This window comes from Brassica rapa, chromosome A09, assembly GCF_000309985.2.
Source record: "Brassica rapa cultivar Chiifu-401-42 chromosome A09, CAAS_Brap_v3.01, whole genome shotgun sequence".
NCBI lineage: Eukaryota > Viridiplantae > Streptophyta > Magnoliopsida > Brassicales > Brassicaceae > Brassica > Brassica rapa.
The window spans coordinates 23,536,152-23,551,023 of NC_024803.2; the positions used below are offsets into that span (position 1 = coordinate 23,536,152).

Here is a 14,872-nt window from a genome sequence, read left to right on the forward strand (position 1 = left end):
TCGAAATATTGATATATTGTATAGTTTTACAATTTAATATTACTGATAAATATAATTTCGAAAATAATAAATAATATGTAAATATATAACATAAGAAATAGAAATATTACATTAAACATGTAAGATTACCATTTTATATTAAAAATTACTATTTTTACTTAAAAAACCATATCACGAAAATATTAGACTAATATATAGTTTTACATTTTGGAAATATAGATAATATGTATAGTTTTACATTTTAATATTACTGATAAATATAATTTCGAAAATAATAAGTAATATGAAAATATATAACATAAGAAATGAAAATACTACATTAAGAATGTAAGATTACCATTTTACATTTAAAAATTACCATTTTTACTTAGAAAAATCATATCACCAAAACTATTGATCTAATGTATAGTTTTACATTTTTGGAATATTGATATAGTGTATAATATACATTTTAATATCACTGCTAAAAATAATTTACAAAATAATAATAATACGTAAATATACAACAAAAGAAATGAAAATACTACATTAACATATGTGAAATTACTATTATACATTTAAAAAGTTACCATTTTTCACTAAAAAAAAAAAAAGCTTATCTCCATAATGTAAAATTCCCATTTAATTAAAAGAGCAAAAATCTATATATAAAGAGACTTATACCTCCCTTTCGAACACAACATCAACATCGACTCACACCATTGCTCAAAAAATCGCTAAGGTTATCTCTCTTTGAAAAACCCTTGCAGCAACGTCTCACCCATTAGGTATATGGAAACCCATTTTTGCTTTTGCTTAAAGCACCGAACTTGAAGCTTGGATTTTGTGGTTACCTTTCTTAGCTTTCTGAAGGTTCACAGAATAACGTAACGGAGAGTCGTGCTTCAAGAACTGCTTTACATACTGTGCGAGAGCTGTTCTTGCTGGTGGTGCAGCTGCAAAATCTGAAGCACTGAAGGTATAAAATCTTAGCTATGAACCATATGTTTTAAGTTTTCTTTTATGTTCTTTGTATCAAGTCTTTAGTAAGAATTGCTACTTTTGACTTTTCGCGGAAGAAGTATTAGCAACGGATCTTCTCGAAGACAATCCCTTGGCGAAGGTGATATTAACAAACAAGCTACACTATGCTTAATTCTCCTTTTGCTTAATTAACAGAGCTCCACTTTCTTATTGGGAAAGCGTTATTGGTGAGCTAAGTGCAATCAAAATCACAACAACGACAGCTCATACGGGACACACGGTATAATGGTAACTCTACGTATCGAAAGGTACTTTCCACGGCTGATTCTATAGTGTTTATCATTTTCTACTACTTTGTATGTTATTTTGCCCCTCATGATTCAATACTTTGTGTGTTAGTTTGTTTAATGGACTCTTGCATTCCATGGAAAACTGGAGAGCTACGGGTCAGATCACAAAGTTTTACTAGCTACCAGCATAAATCCCAAAATAGTTGGAGTTAAGAAAACTATAACATTCTCATCTCTCCGACATTTAGGAATTAGGAATAATTTTTAGCCACTTTAAAATACACTGGTAACTGTTATATCTCAACACCCTCTCTATTTTCAGGCACATAAGAAGATTGATAAGACTAACAGAAAAAGGTTATGCAGAATCTTGGACTGTAAGAAACTATCAGTAGACGCGCGGTAGGTCGTTACGTAGCGACCAAACTTGGCTGGAGATAGGTTGCTAGGTAGCAACAGAGCGGGACGCGCGCTAGGTCGCTATGTAGCGACCGAGTTTGGCTCGAGCTCGGTCGCTACGTAGCAACCGAGCGGGACGCGCGCTCGGTCGCTATGTAGCGACTGAGGAGGATGCGCGCTCGGTCGCTACGTAGCGACCGAGTGGGACGCGCGCTCGGTCGCTACGTAACGACCGAGCAGTGTGCATGTTCGGTCGTTGCGTAGTGACTGAGCTTGGCTTGTCCGTGTTTCGATCATCGCACTCGAACCTATCCGTGGCTGGTTTAGATATGTTTTCGTTATCTTAGGACAGCTTGTGTTTGATCCAACCGGAACTTGAACGAGATTTTATCTCGAGATCATTGCGTCGTGATATAATCTGTCGCGGAAAGAGATTCACGGTTGTTTTGCGGAGGTTTGGATATTAACTTCGTCGTAACCGTTTTTGACCCCAACAGTTAGCCCCCCAGCCCGTTAGAATCGCGGGTTCCCGATGAGATTCTAGCTTGCGGTATGGTGAGTACGGACGAGATTGACGTATTTGGGCGAAGTTCATGTCCGAAAGTCCGCAGGTAAATAGTAATTTCTCATGCTTATTCTCATAAGGAGCTTTTCTTGAAAGAATTACTCTTTTCTCTCCATTCTTTTCTTCTTGATTCCATTTAAAAATAAGAAATGTCGAGTAAGAAAAGGACTTCGAAGAAAGGATCCTCGTATTCAGATGTTCGCGAATAGCTCCTCGTGCCAAAGATTGAATTCGTGCCTCATTCAGTAGATCCGGCCGAGAACGAGGCATGGTGGGTTGGGAGGTATGGTTCGATCACTCCTCCCAACGAGAAGTCGTTCCCGGTTATGAATCATCGTTTGGTCGAAGAAGGTGCACCGAGTAGGAGCACTAGCAAATTTCTTTGGATCATGCGGTCGTTCTACCAAATTTCGGATACGGTGGAATTCCAGGTTCCTCGTCAAGGAGAGCGCACTAGTAGTCTCCCGGAGGGTTACTTCACTTGTTACGAAGCATTCGTAGTGCGCTGCCGCTTGTGGTTCCCAATTCACGAAATAATCGTCCGCGTGCTGGATCGTTTTGAGGTGTCGATAAGTCAACTGAGCCCCCTTAGCATCCAGCACCTCGTCGGAGTCCTGGTTTTGAGCTACGAACATGGTCTCTCCCTTACCGTCAACCATTTTGAAGCGCTTTTCAGGTTGCAGATCGTTCGGAATACGGACAAGGATCGACTGGTCCCTCAAAACTTCATGTCTGTGGTCAAGGGATTTCTCTCCAACTTCAACTCGTGGAAGAGATTTTTCATCTTAGTCGTATAGACGCTGCATCGGTTGAAGAGAGCTGCATCTCACTGTTTTGAAGGCTGCCGAACGATCGTCCCTTCATCAATCCGCTTTATCCGTTCCCCGAAGATATGATCGCAGTGAGGGATCTTCTCAGGAACAGTCCGTTTTTCTGGACTTCCTTTACGCCGAAGAGGGTTCGCAAGGAGTTGAGGCTTGCGCGTCCCAGTCTTGCTTCGAGTGTGGAAACAGGTAGCGACTCCGAACCTGATCCCCAAGGTCCCGACGTTGCAACCATAGTCATGACGGGGTTGGAATCTTCAAAGGGTAAAGATATCGACCTTGGTGACATAGAGTTTTCGGCGGACGATTCTATGCTCCCAGGATGGGACCCGGACCTTGCTTACAGCATGGAAGCGGTACGAGCGAGATCCCTATTCTGGACTTCGATGATTTTTTTGCCGGTCTACCCTCGGGCTTTGATCCTCCCCCGCCTGTGGACGAATCGGGAAGGTCAAAAGTCGTTGCGGAAGGATCTCGTATCATCAAGGGGTTAGTTTTCTGAGAATTTTTGCTGATTATTTTATGTATTCCTTTTCCCGCCTAAAACGTGTTAATTGGTACCCCTGGGTCTGAACTTTCTCATGATCATGCAAGAGCCGTTCGTAAGACGAAGCGGAAGCGCAAGAGGGAGATCGTCGAGGCGATGAAGAATCGTGCCTCTCAGTTCCAGACTGAGTACGGGAAACTCAAGGACGCTTACACCTTGGTGGGTGATTACCATGAGTGTTGCGGTTCAGTTGGGAGTCTTTGGAGACGCAGGCAGATGACTACGTCTTCGAGAAGGAGATGAGAGAAATGAAGGACGGCATGAAAGATCATGCCCATGCTGAGGCACTCATTCCTCCGATCGACCGGAGGATCCAGGGATTCTGGGATCCCATCCTGGTTTCTCCCGATACCGTAGAGACCACGACCGAATTTCCTGGCAAATGTGAGGAGGTGGATCGTCCCGCGGATGCGTTTGGAGCTTCGTTGTCCGGGAACTTTTACTTTGATCCTTGAGAGGTGAAGTGTAATACCCCATCTTAAAAAAAAAACCCTAATTTCGGTTTTATGGAATTTCTCGGGGAAGCCGAAGGCTCGGGAAATTTTTATTCTCAAGATTAAGGTTTGTCTGGAGTCTAATAAAAATATTCAGCTCATCAGATCTGGAGCGGAAAAATATTCAGAATTGATCACCGGACGAAAATTCACTAGAAGAGACGAAATCGCGCAAATCGACCTAGAAGCTTGAGGTTGCTTGATCTAAGGGATCAGGACGTGCTGTCAACCATTTAACCTGCTGAGTGTAAACACAAGAAGGAGATGTAGATGTGCATGAAGCATTTTCATGCAGCTCGACACTCAGAAGCACGAGGTGTCTCACTACCTGCGATCTGCGCATGCGAAACGACATGCAGAGGCCCGTGTGTCGCGATTCATTAACACCATACAAGCTGAAGGGCAAGTGGACGTGGAGGTGTCTTCTGGAATGGCTAGAGAGCATGCAGCAGGGTATGTGGACGCCCATGTGTCGCCACGCATGCGACCGGATGCATGCAGGACGACACACATGAAATCGGGTGGCTCATTCTTATTGGCCGGTAACTTCTATATATATCCAGCTACCCTGGTTCACTTTTACTCATTCAGACACACCAATTACAAAGAAAAACGTGGCTTGAGAGAGAGAGAAAAAAAAAAGAAGCGAGGTGCTTTATAAGTATAGACATTTTCGAAAACCGATAAACTGTCGGGAAGTTCCGAAAGACTGTCCAGAAGTGAAGGAAGGTTCTTTCCGTGTTCTGATCAGTCCAGACCAGTCCATTCAAGACATCGACGTTGGGTTTTGGGATTTAACATCACGGTACCAAGACGAAGATTTGGAGGGGAGAAAAAGGGTTTGGTGAACATCCGAAATCAGAGAGTCAAGCCACATCGCTTAATCACTGTGAGTCACGGTTAATTGTTTGTTAACGAATTTTTAATGCAGGTTCCTGACATCGGAGATGACTTCCGAGCTAGGATAATCGGACCGGTATAGGTGTCAGTTTGTGGATCCAAGGCTTGAGACGATGTCTGGGCTAAGTGGATAGCAAGACTAGTCTAAGCATCCAGATTATTGTGATTGTGTGATTATTATATGTTGTTATAGTGTGTACCTCGTGTTGGTACTATTGGGTGAGAACCTTGTGGTGGTTCTAGTAGTAGTTTTCAGGTCATTGCTTCCTCAAATGGTACCACTAAGCCGGTCGTGGTCCGGAAAGTGGTGGTCTCAGTTTACCTTGGCTTGATCACCAAGGCCGAGTGTCACACGTGGATGTGACAGCCCCCGGCGAGTCCGATAGAGGACCGGGGCACGGCGATTCCGATTGAGGACCGTGACCGGGCGATTCCCGAGAGCCTACGCCTGTGTGGTGTAATAGTGAAGGGATTGTTGATGACCCTTATGTAGAGGAAGAATGATTCTGCTGGGCCTTAGGAGTACATATATATATATGGTTGATTGATGCGACATTCATAAAGAGTGTTTTGATTTATTATGGTTTAATGGTTTATTGCTTAAATCGATCATCCTTTATTATCTTGATTATTGATTGTTGAACTACCCGTCTTGCTTGTGTTTGGGGTTGGGTTTAGAATGATGGTAGTTGTATATGATAGATAGGGAACCTTGGCTCACTGAGTGAAACTAGTTCACTCACTCCTCACATCCTTTTGCAGGTGACCAGTATAAAAAACCGTAGCCCTTGTGGAACTGTAAGAGCTGGTGTAGATTGGACATCTTTTGCTAAAGACTCGTTTTCATGATATATGAATGTATGTTTTACTTTCAACTGTGTCCATGGACCCTATGTAATATTTCGGGCTTGTGAACTTCATGTTTTATATATATATGAAATTAAATATGTTTTATATTCATGACGGGTTGAATCTGATATTAGGTTAGTTCAACCTAACACAACTCTATGATTCGGTACGGGTTGCAAAGCCTCAGGCCGAAGATTAGAGAAAACAAGTTTTGAATGGATATTCTAGGTTACAGAATTATGTTTTGTGACTTGGAAAGTCTATTCTAAACCCGTTGTGACACTTTCGGACTTGGCAGAGGACGGTTGTTCGGGCTTGTTCTTGTTTGATTGTTGCCCGACTGACTGAACGATGTCTAAAACGGTTCGGGGGTGTTACATAAAGTGATCGTCCAACGGGAGGAGGTTGTTTATTTATCCTGCGTTTGTGGCAGAGTATGGCCTTCATTTTTCTGTATCTGCCGATTGTGGCTTCTATTTCGAGACATTGCGTGAGCCTGTTTTGGCTGTTTTATCATTTACCGGGACTGGCCGTTGGTGGCTTCGAATCCCTACCGCTTATGCGGTTATATATATAATGGGCGTTTATTTCGAATTGTTCTGTTTTGAGTAGGTTTGAAGTAAACATGAGTTGTCGTCTCATATTCAATTTCGTTGAGCCGTTCAATCTGTCGGTTCGTTCGTGAGTTTTCGTAAAAATTATTTACTCTTGTTTTTTTTTACAAATTTTTGGGAACTCTAGGATACGAACAGAGAGACATGTTTTAGGATCTCCTATCATTTTTTAGATATCATGTCTTGAGATGTTAGAGACTAATGCGATGGGTTTAGGGCAAGACCTAGGTTTACTCTCGGTTTTAAGGTTTGTGCGGTGACTAGCCGCCTATCAATTTTCCTGTTGCGATTTTTACCTGATTCGTGCCAATTTAAAAGTCCGGGATAGGTTCTCGGCTTATACGACTTGTGTGGCACGAATCGAGCATCTTTCCAGAGATAATTTTTAAGCCAATTGGAAGTGCTAGACCAAAATTTCAGATTTTTTTTTGTAGCGCGATTTTATCCTTGTGTTGGATGTTCGAGGATCAAAGGAGTGATCGGGTTGCGTTTGTTTAAGACGGCTGGCGTGTTCGTCGAGGCCAATCGACGAACAGGGTGTAAGTATTTGGTGGGTTTTATGGTCGCGTTTGGACAGTTGTTCGCAGAGGATTCGATTTTTAACTTGGCGATGTCTCGCTGTTGTTTTGAAGACTGTACATATATTTTAGGAGCTGAAGAATGATTGCTTTGTGGTTGGGACCGGATAAGGCTGTTGACAAGAGTCTTAGGGTTTGTAGATTTTCTACGCGTGTTCTGAGACTTTTGCGTTAATTGGAGCGCAAGTGTTTTAATAAAAGGGAAAACGCGTATTGTAGTAAAAAAATATTTTTTAAAAAAACAACGATTACAATGATGCGTCTTTTCCAATATGGGAGTATATGAGTATACGTACCCACTCCCCCACCCTTTTTTAGAGAGGGGGATAGCTGAACTCGTCTTTCGACGAGCTGCATACGTACCTCTTTCGAGGATCAAGCCATCTCATAGTTTTGTTTTATGCCGCGAGTACTCTCACTCGGTGGTTGTTGCCGTGCTGACCGCCGTGATCGTGGTGACCGTGGCCGGGTCAGTGCTTTTATTCGGGTGTTCTGTAGTGTCGACTTCAGAGTCGTGTTGAGTTTCGACGTTCGAAGCGTTCGCGTTGGCAGACGATGTTGAATCGTCTTTCTTTGAAGTGTTTTCGGCCGAAGGTTGAGCTATCTTCATGCGCTTGCGAGTTGCCGTTGCGGAAGTCATGATTTGCCTTAACTTATGCTCCGCAAGGAAGCATAGTCGTGACTGTTTTGGGCATCCCCAGATGGCTGCGAGTTTGTTCTGGGTTGGGAATTTGATGCCGATGTGGTATGTTGACGGAACGCCATGGGGTTCTCATGATCACGTTGTAGATAGCAGGATGATCAACCACCACGAACTTGAGAATTTTTGTTATTTCCTTGACCATGACTGGCAGCTGGATCGATCCAAGAGTCCTCGACACTTCGTCCGAAAAAACCCGTGAGCGGTTTCGACGTCGGAGTTACTTCTCCGAGTTTGATGCTCATCCGATTGAGAGTGTCGCGGAAGATAACATTGAACGTGCTTCCCATGTCAATGAGTACCCTCCCGACTTCCAGATCTCGTATGACGAGATCTATGACGAGTGGATCGCAGTGAGGTTGATCGATCCTGCCGGCTTCCTTCTTCGAAAAAGGTGATTGTGCTGTTTTGACAATCTCGGAGAGGAGACTATGTAGGCCAGTTTGCACTTGACTCTGCCTTCTGCTGGTAAGCCTTGATGGCCGAAACCGTATCGCTGCAGTATTGCGATCCTCCGATGATCATGTTGAGTCTGCAACGATTGTTGTCGTTTCCTTCGTTATCAGGCCTTCCTCTGCGTTTATCCCCGGATTGGTCTTTTTGAGGGGACTCTTCCGCGGGCGGATTTATGTTCGTCTTCGGGGGACGATCAGTCTCGAGGATGAGATCTTTCACGCTGGTTACTTTCGAGAGCTCTCCATCTAGTAGTTTCGCGACCAGCCTCGCTCCCAAGACTTTGCAGTTAGTCGTGGAGTGTCCTTGGGACTGGTGGAACTCACAGAAGGTGTTTTTGTCATATCCTTGATTGCGAGTCCATGTATTACCCGTGGTTCGGCCTTGATCCGAACTGATCGCGTAATTGTGCGCCCCTTGGAGCTCTTCCCCTTCGTGATGGACGTACTTGTCGTTACGAGAGTTCTTCTTCTTCGTTTTTGGGTCTACGTCTTTCGAGGATGGTCTCGCCGACTTATGTTTTTCCGACAAGACTTTCCTCTTCGATTATGATGTAGTCCGTCGCCTTGTGGAGGGCGTCCTGGATCGTCCACGGTTTGTCGAGGTTTATCCACTTTCTGAATTTCGACTTGTCAGCGTCTTTCTGAGCGCGTCAATGGCCACTTTGTCGCTTATCCCGCTTGCGAACCATTCGAGCGCCGCTCCTTCCAGATCTCGACGAGGCAATAGCCGGCATCTTTTTTGCCGTCCTTCAGTCTGGCCCTTCCCATCGTTATGTGGAAAGCCTGAAGGTGTGCTTTAGGATCAGTAGTACCATCATACTTTGGTACTTTGATTTTCCCCGGATCAGATACCCTCATATCGGATATGCGAGCGTTGAAGGGCGTCTTCCGAGCCCCCTCCAGCAGTCTGTCAATTTCTTGGGCAGCACTGGTAGCGTGAATGATCTGGGATTTCACGGATCTTACTTTTGCCGCAGTATTGGTGATGTAGTCGCGAAGATCGCGGATATCCGATGTCTCGTCAGCAGATTTCCGAGCTTGTCGGCGTTTACTGCGAGTGATCTCGGTTTGCTTTTCAGCCAGCTCTTCTTGTTCGTTCCAATAGAGGATTTCCTTATCTTCCATTATTGGTTTATCGAACATAGAGCTTTCCCGAGCGGATAGGCTTATGGTTCTTCTTGGATGTTTGTCGACGTCCTCCTCGGTATCGTTGGAGACGTTGCTGGGATCCAAGTCAACGTGCTCGACTTCATTATCCTCTGAATCCTTTACGGGAGGTGGAGGACTTTCGGGGTTCCCTTTTTCAACAGGGGATTTTTCGCTAGGGTTTTTGCCCGAAGGTCGTTCCCACGATGTTCTAGGCCTGTCGAGAGGGGTTGCGAAGTCAAGTCTTTTCCCGTGAACTTTTGTGGTTCCGCGGGGACGGATTGCTCGAGTCCTGGCTGTTAAGGTTTCAACTTGTTTGGTCAAGGTACTCACGAGCTTATCCTGTTCTTCGGACCTTTTTTCATAGGTGGCGAACATCTTTTTATACTCCTCGAGCGCCGCGACGTTGGCTGGTGCGTTGGCCGCGGATACGTCCGCTGCTGGAGTGTGGAGATCAGTGCCGCTAACTCCGTTGAGAGGAGTTTGCACGTTGTCCGTGTCGTCAGTTGACATGTCTGGTTGAGCGTGATGTGGTCGCGAGTTAGATTGATCCATACCCCCCTCCTTCAAGCGCCAAACTGTGGGAACCGAAATTCGCACTATCGATTTCCGTTTAAATAAGGAAAGTAAGAGAACCCTAATTTCCCAGAGGTCCCGGATATCTGCTAATACCACACGCTAAGCAATTAGAACACGAGATAACAACGATAAAGTATAAAAATCGTAAAAGGAGAGCAAAGTAGATCTTATTCTGAATCTGCGTTTGAGCGTTACAACAAGGTAAGAGCCTGGGCTTCGAGAGCTGCTGGCGAGATTCGTAGTTCTAAAACCCTAAGATGGCAATAACCTAATTGAGTCGCAGCTCGAATAACAAAAAACGGAAAATTTCCTAAACTGCTCTAAATGCTAAATTTGTTGTGTAAAAAGTTCGCACATATGCCTCTCGTCTAGGACTCCTTATATACTTGCTCCTAGGTCGGTTTACGCTTTTCCCCTTCTGCACTTAAGCCGTCATAGCCTAAAAATGGAGATATTCTATTTTTTCCGATCTTCATAATTATCTTCAAAATTTCGTATTTATCCGCAGAAACTTGACATTTATCATTCCTTGCGAACCAAGCGTAAACCTTTCCACGGTTTACCGGCTGCTGGTTAAGAAATCGTAAAGTAGGCTTCGAGTCATGTCTCAGGTCTCTTTGGGCCGTCTTTTGACTTGAAGCGTTTATTACGGCTTTTTTCGATAAAAACAAACTTTCAGTGGTTTTTATCGTAAAGTTTGATTGATGACTTCAAACGACGGAAAACATGAAATGGGTTCGCTACGGTCTTCGGGAGATAGCATCAAAGGGTAGACGAGAATGCATGGATTCATGTCGTATCGACGTTTCGGAAGAGCTTGGTCGCTACGTAGCGACCGAGCAGTGTGCATGTTCGGTCGTTGCGTAGTGAGTGAGATTGGCTTGTCCGTGTTTCGATCATCGCACTCGAACCTATCCGTGGCTGGTTTAGATATGTTTCTATTATCTTTGGACAGCTTGTGTTTGATCCAACCGGGACTTGAACGAGATATTATCTCGAGATCATTGCGCCGTCATATAATCTGTCGCGGAAAGAAATTCACGATTGTTTTTGCGGAGGTTTGGATATTAACTTCTTCGTAACCGTTTTTGACCCTAACATAGTTCTTCGCGTAGCGCGGATTTATTCCTAGTATTAATGAATTTGGGGAAAAAAAAATTTGATTAGTAAATTTCCAGTTACAACAAGACCGGAAATTGTTAGTGGGCCCTCACCATCTAATCTTCTAAACACATGGTATCTTACGGCTGAGTTTGGCGGAGACACGGAAGTCTCTTTACTGCAATTTATGTTTTCCCGATGACTTCCACCACCTTAATCTCCTCTGTTCTCTCTTCCTCTATCTTCCCTACCGAATATCGCAGCTGGGTTCGAGTTCCGGCGACTTCAATTCCCGGAGGTAGCAATGTCCGCGTAGTGAAACAACGTCGTTTAAAAATTATCGCCAAATCACTCGACCTTCCTCTTCTTCCGTTCAGTATGAGCGAGGTTAGAATCATAAACCCTAATATTACAGCAAATATAAATTTAAGTTCTTGCTTTTAACATATGGTTACAGGTTCTTGTACCAACGGAGAGTAAAACATTGCATTTGTACGAAGCAAGATACTTGGCACTACTTGAAGAGGTAATAAATCTATAATTCCAAAATTATTTTATGGATTCACTTTTGAAATTAATCTAATTACTTGGTCCGTGCAGTCGATGAAAAGAAAAAACAATATGTTTGTTCATTTCATTCTCGATCCTATTTCGATTAGTGAGAAAGCAACAGAAGCATCCTTTGCTGCTCGATATGGCTGCTTGGTACTTATTGAAAATGTAAGCTTCTTCTCATGAGACTTTTATCTTTGATGAGTCAAGCTAAAAACCATATATTACAGGTCGAGAGATTAGACATTGGAGCACTTGTCTCCATAAGAGGTGCTGGTCGTGTGAAGATTTCCAGATTTTTAGGGGTAAGAATGCAAAATAAAAAATTAATCATTTTGTTAAACATTGCAATGTGAGATGATGTTCTTTCTCTTTGCACAAAAAACAAATGACTATATGATTTTCTTTTTTTTGTCTCAGGCAGATCCTTATTTGTCCGGAGAGGTCAGACCAATACAAGATCGTTTTAATTATGAGAGCAGCAATGAAATAACCTCAGAAATCTCCAACCTAAAGGAATCTATCAAGAATCTCAATAGCTTGGAGATCAAACTTAAGGTACAACAAACCTACTTAATGTATCATCCGGTCCCCTTAGAGGCCTGTAATGTTCTTATTAGTTGAAGTGTTGGCTTACCTCCTTTTACAACAGGCTCCAGAAGACTCGCTACTACAAACTCGTCTCCTTAACTCTTTGAAATGGGCTGAAGATGAGCCACCGGAAGAATGTGAAGAATCCTTCTTTCCTTCCCTTCAAGAACGTTTATCATTCGCTGCGCTTCAACCGGTTTCCGGTAACTCTTACATTTTTTCTCTTGTGATTTCAAGAGTCAAGAAGGTTTTCTGTTTAAAACTATTAAATTACGGCTCTGGGAGTTTCCTTTAGTATAGTTTTTCGGGTTTTCTTGTTTTGCAGGATCGACGCAGTCAGAACTATCAAGGTTACAACAAGAGAAATTAAAGGCAATGGATATAAAAGATACAATGGAAAGGTTAAAACTTTCAATGGGACTCATCAAGGAGAACATTTCTTCAATTGCAGCCAAACTCGCCATCCAGTCTTTGGATATTCGTTAGACTTTATAATATTTCTCTAATTGTAAATGTGCCAGATTGATGAAAATCTTATATATTAAAATAGAAGTCATGACTTCTTTCATGTGTGATTTTTTTTTAAATTTGGACCATCACTTAGAAATCTTATTAAATGTATTTTATTAAGATTAATAATACATAGAATCTTTAAAATATTTTAATTATAATATCTTTTCATATCTTTTCATTTTAAATATAAATATATTTATTTTAAAATTCTAACAAATCTGTTTTAAAAGATTTTTACAAGATCTTCATTTTCGAAATTATATTTAAATATTTTTACTAATTTCGAAATTAGTTTGAAATATTATTATACATTAATAAATTCAGTAATCGTTTATAAAATGAAAAATAAAAAATCTGTAATATTTTATATATTATATAATCATAATCAATAATATTAAAAGAAAATTATTATATTGAGCTAAATATAATAAAATTGTATTAAATTTATATATTTTATTTTTGTAAGTATACAATATTTATGTTCAAAAATAAAATATAATACGTTGGTAAGATGAGTTAACATTACCAAACTGTATAATACATGTATAAAAATTAACATGTATTTATTTAAAGCTTATAATATAAAATATTTGTAACTACTTTAATCATAATATATTTTCATTTTAAATATAATATATATTTATATATTATATTTTAAAAATTCTAATAAATCTGTGTCAAAATATTTTAACAATAATTTAATGTATTTTAAGTTATCGTTTATAAAATAAAAAATAAATAAATTATATCCTATTTTATCTACTTTATAGTCATGATCATGTTAAAATATAATTATTATAATTAAATAAATATGAAAAAATTATATTCAATTGATAAATTTATAAATTTTATTTTCATAAATATAAATTATTTATTTTAAAAATATAATATGATGATAGAACGGCTTAAAATTAGCAAACCATATAATACATGTCTAAAAATGAACATATCTTAGACTTTTGTATATATAATATATATAATATATTATCTAAAATACATAAGCATACAAAAAATATTAGTAAATAAAAGTACAATTTTGAAACGCGGATCAGAATTTAGCATAAATTAAATACAAAATAATTTTCAAATATATTTTCTCATGAATATATTAATTTGCGTAATAGCTAAATACCAATACAATAAGATAAATATATAATAAGATGTGAAAATACATACGATTTTAAATAATTGACTAATTATAATATGTAAATTATAAAATTATTGTATTTGAAATAGTTATATAAACATTAAGTATATGGTTAACGTTAAAAATATATACCACTAATGTTTAAAAACAATAATTTATGTATAGAAAAGTGAAAACAAACAACCGCGCGGTTGCGCGGATCAAAATCTAGTTAAATTTAAATTGAGTTTATTACCTTCATACACACTTCTTTTTTCAATGTAACTTTATACATTTAATATTTAAACACTTTATAAGAGCTTAAAGTCACACCCGACAGCCGATGGATAGTGCCTATATGGCTATATCACTACCTTTACTTGGGAAGTACCAAGCCTCGTTTGTCAATACGACTTTGTCAATACAGTCTACAGTCTTGCGATATGACTGATACTGGAAATCTGGAAAACAACTCTCTCAAAATGCATACTTCAAATCCTTCATACATCGACTTTCAGTTTCCAATTTCAACTTTCCTAGAAGCAAAAGCCGTTCTTCCTCTTCTAAAATCAGTTCCTTATATGAAATCGAGTATGTTTCGGGCGATCAACTTCTTGAAACTATCATTCCTTTGGTGAATTTATACGAATACTTCGCAAAAAAAAAGACTAGCGCCTTCTCAGTTATGGGCATTCGTAAATTCATAAAATTGTCCTCCAACCGAAAGGTAATGGAATATGTCAAGTCCAGCAAGTTCTCATCCTGTAAAGTTCCAACCACGGAAGAAGAACAGTTCATATCTCTGAACATTCCGGAGAATGTGTAGATTGTGGCAACAATAGAGTTATACTCATCTCCACTTTGGGGTAGTAAGAATAGGTTTGACCCTACATGCGAGGAAATGTCTACTAGTCATAGCCCGGATAGCTTTAATATACTCTCGATTAAAGTCATACCAACAAGCTTGCATCAGAACAGTTCAAACAACATTAAATGCATGAACAATATTCATAACACTGTTTCCAAATTTCAATGTTTCGTTACAAGACCTAAATCTCTTAAAGACACTCAAGGTTCAACTTCAAC

The 14,872-nt window shown here is 40.3% G+C and overlaps 2 protein-coding genes across 2 annotated transcripts in view; both read left to right on the forward strand.

Moving 5' to 3' along the window:
* Positions 1 to 14,872, forward strand: part of LOC117128145 — a 734,122-nt gene that overhangs the window by 382,461 nt on the left and 336,789 nt on the right. The gene's annotated exons all lie outside the window — the stretch shown is intronic.
* Positions 11,129 to 14,116, forward strand: LOC103839992. The gene is made up of 8 exons (XM_009116471.3): positions 11,129 to 11,391; positions 11,462 to 11,530; positions 11,605 to 11,724; positions 11,787 to 11,861; positions 11,977 to 12,114; positions 12,209 to 12,350; positions 12,473 to 12,679; positions 14,019 to 14,116. Exons 1-7 carry the CDS (start codon positions 11,203 to 11,205, stop codon positions 12,631 to 12,633), a joined length of 894 nt encoding a protein of 297 aa, XP_009114719.1. The 5' UTR covers positions 11,129 to 11,202; the 3' UTR covers positions 12,634 to 12,679; positions 14,019 to 14,116.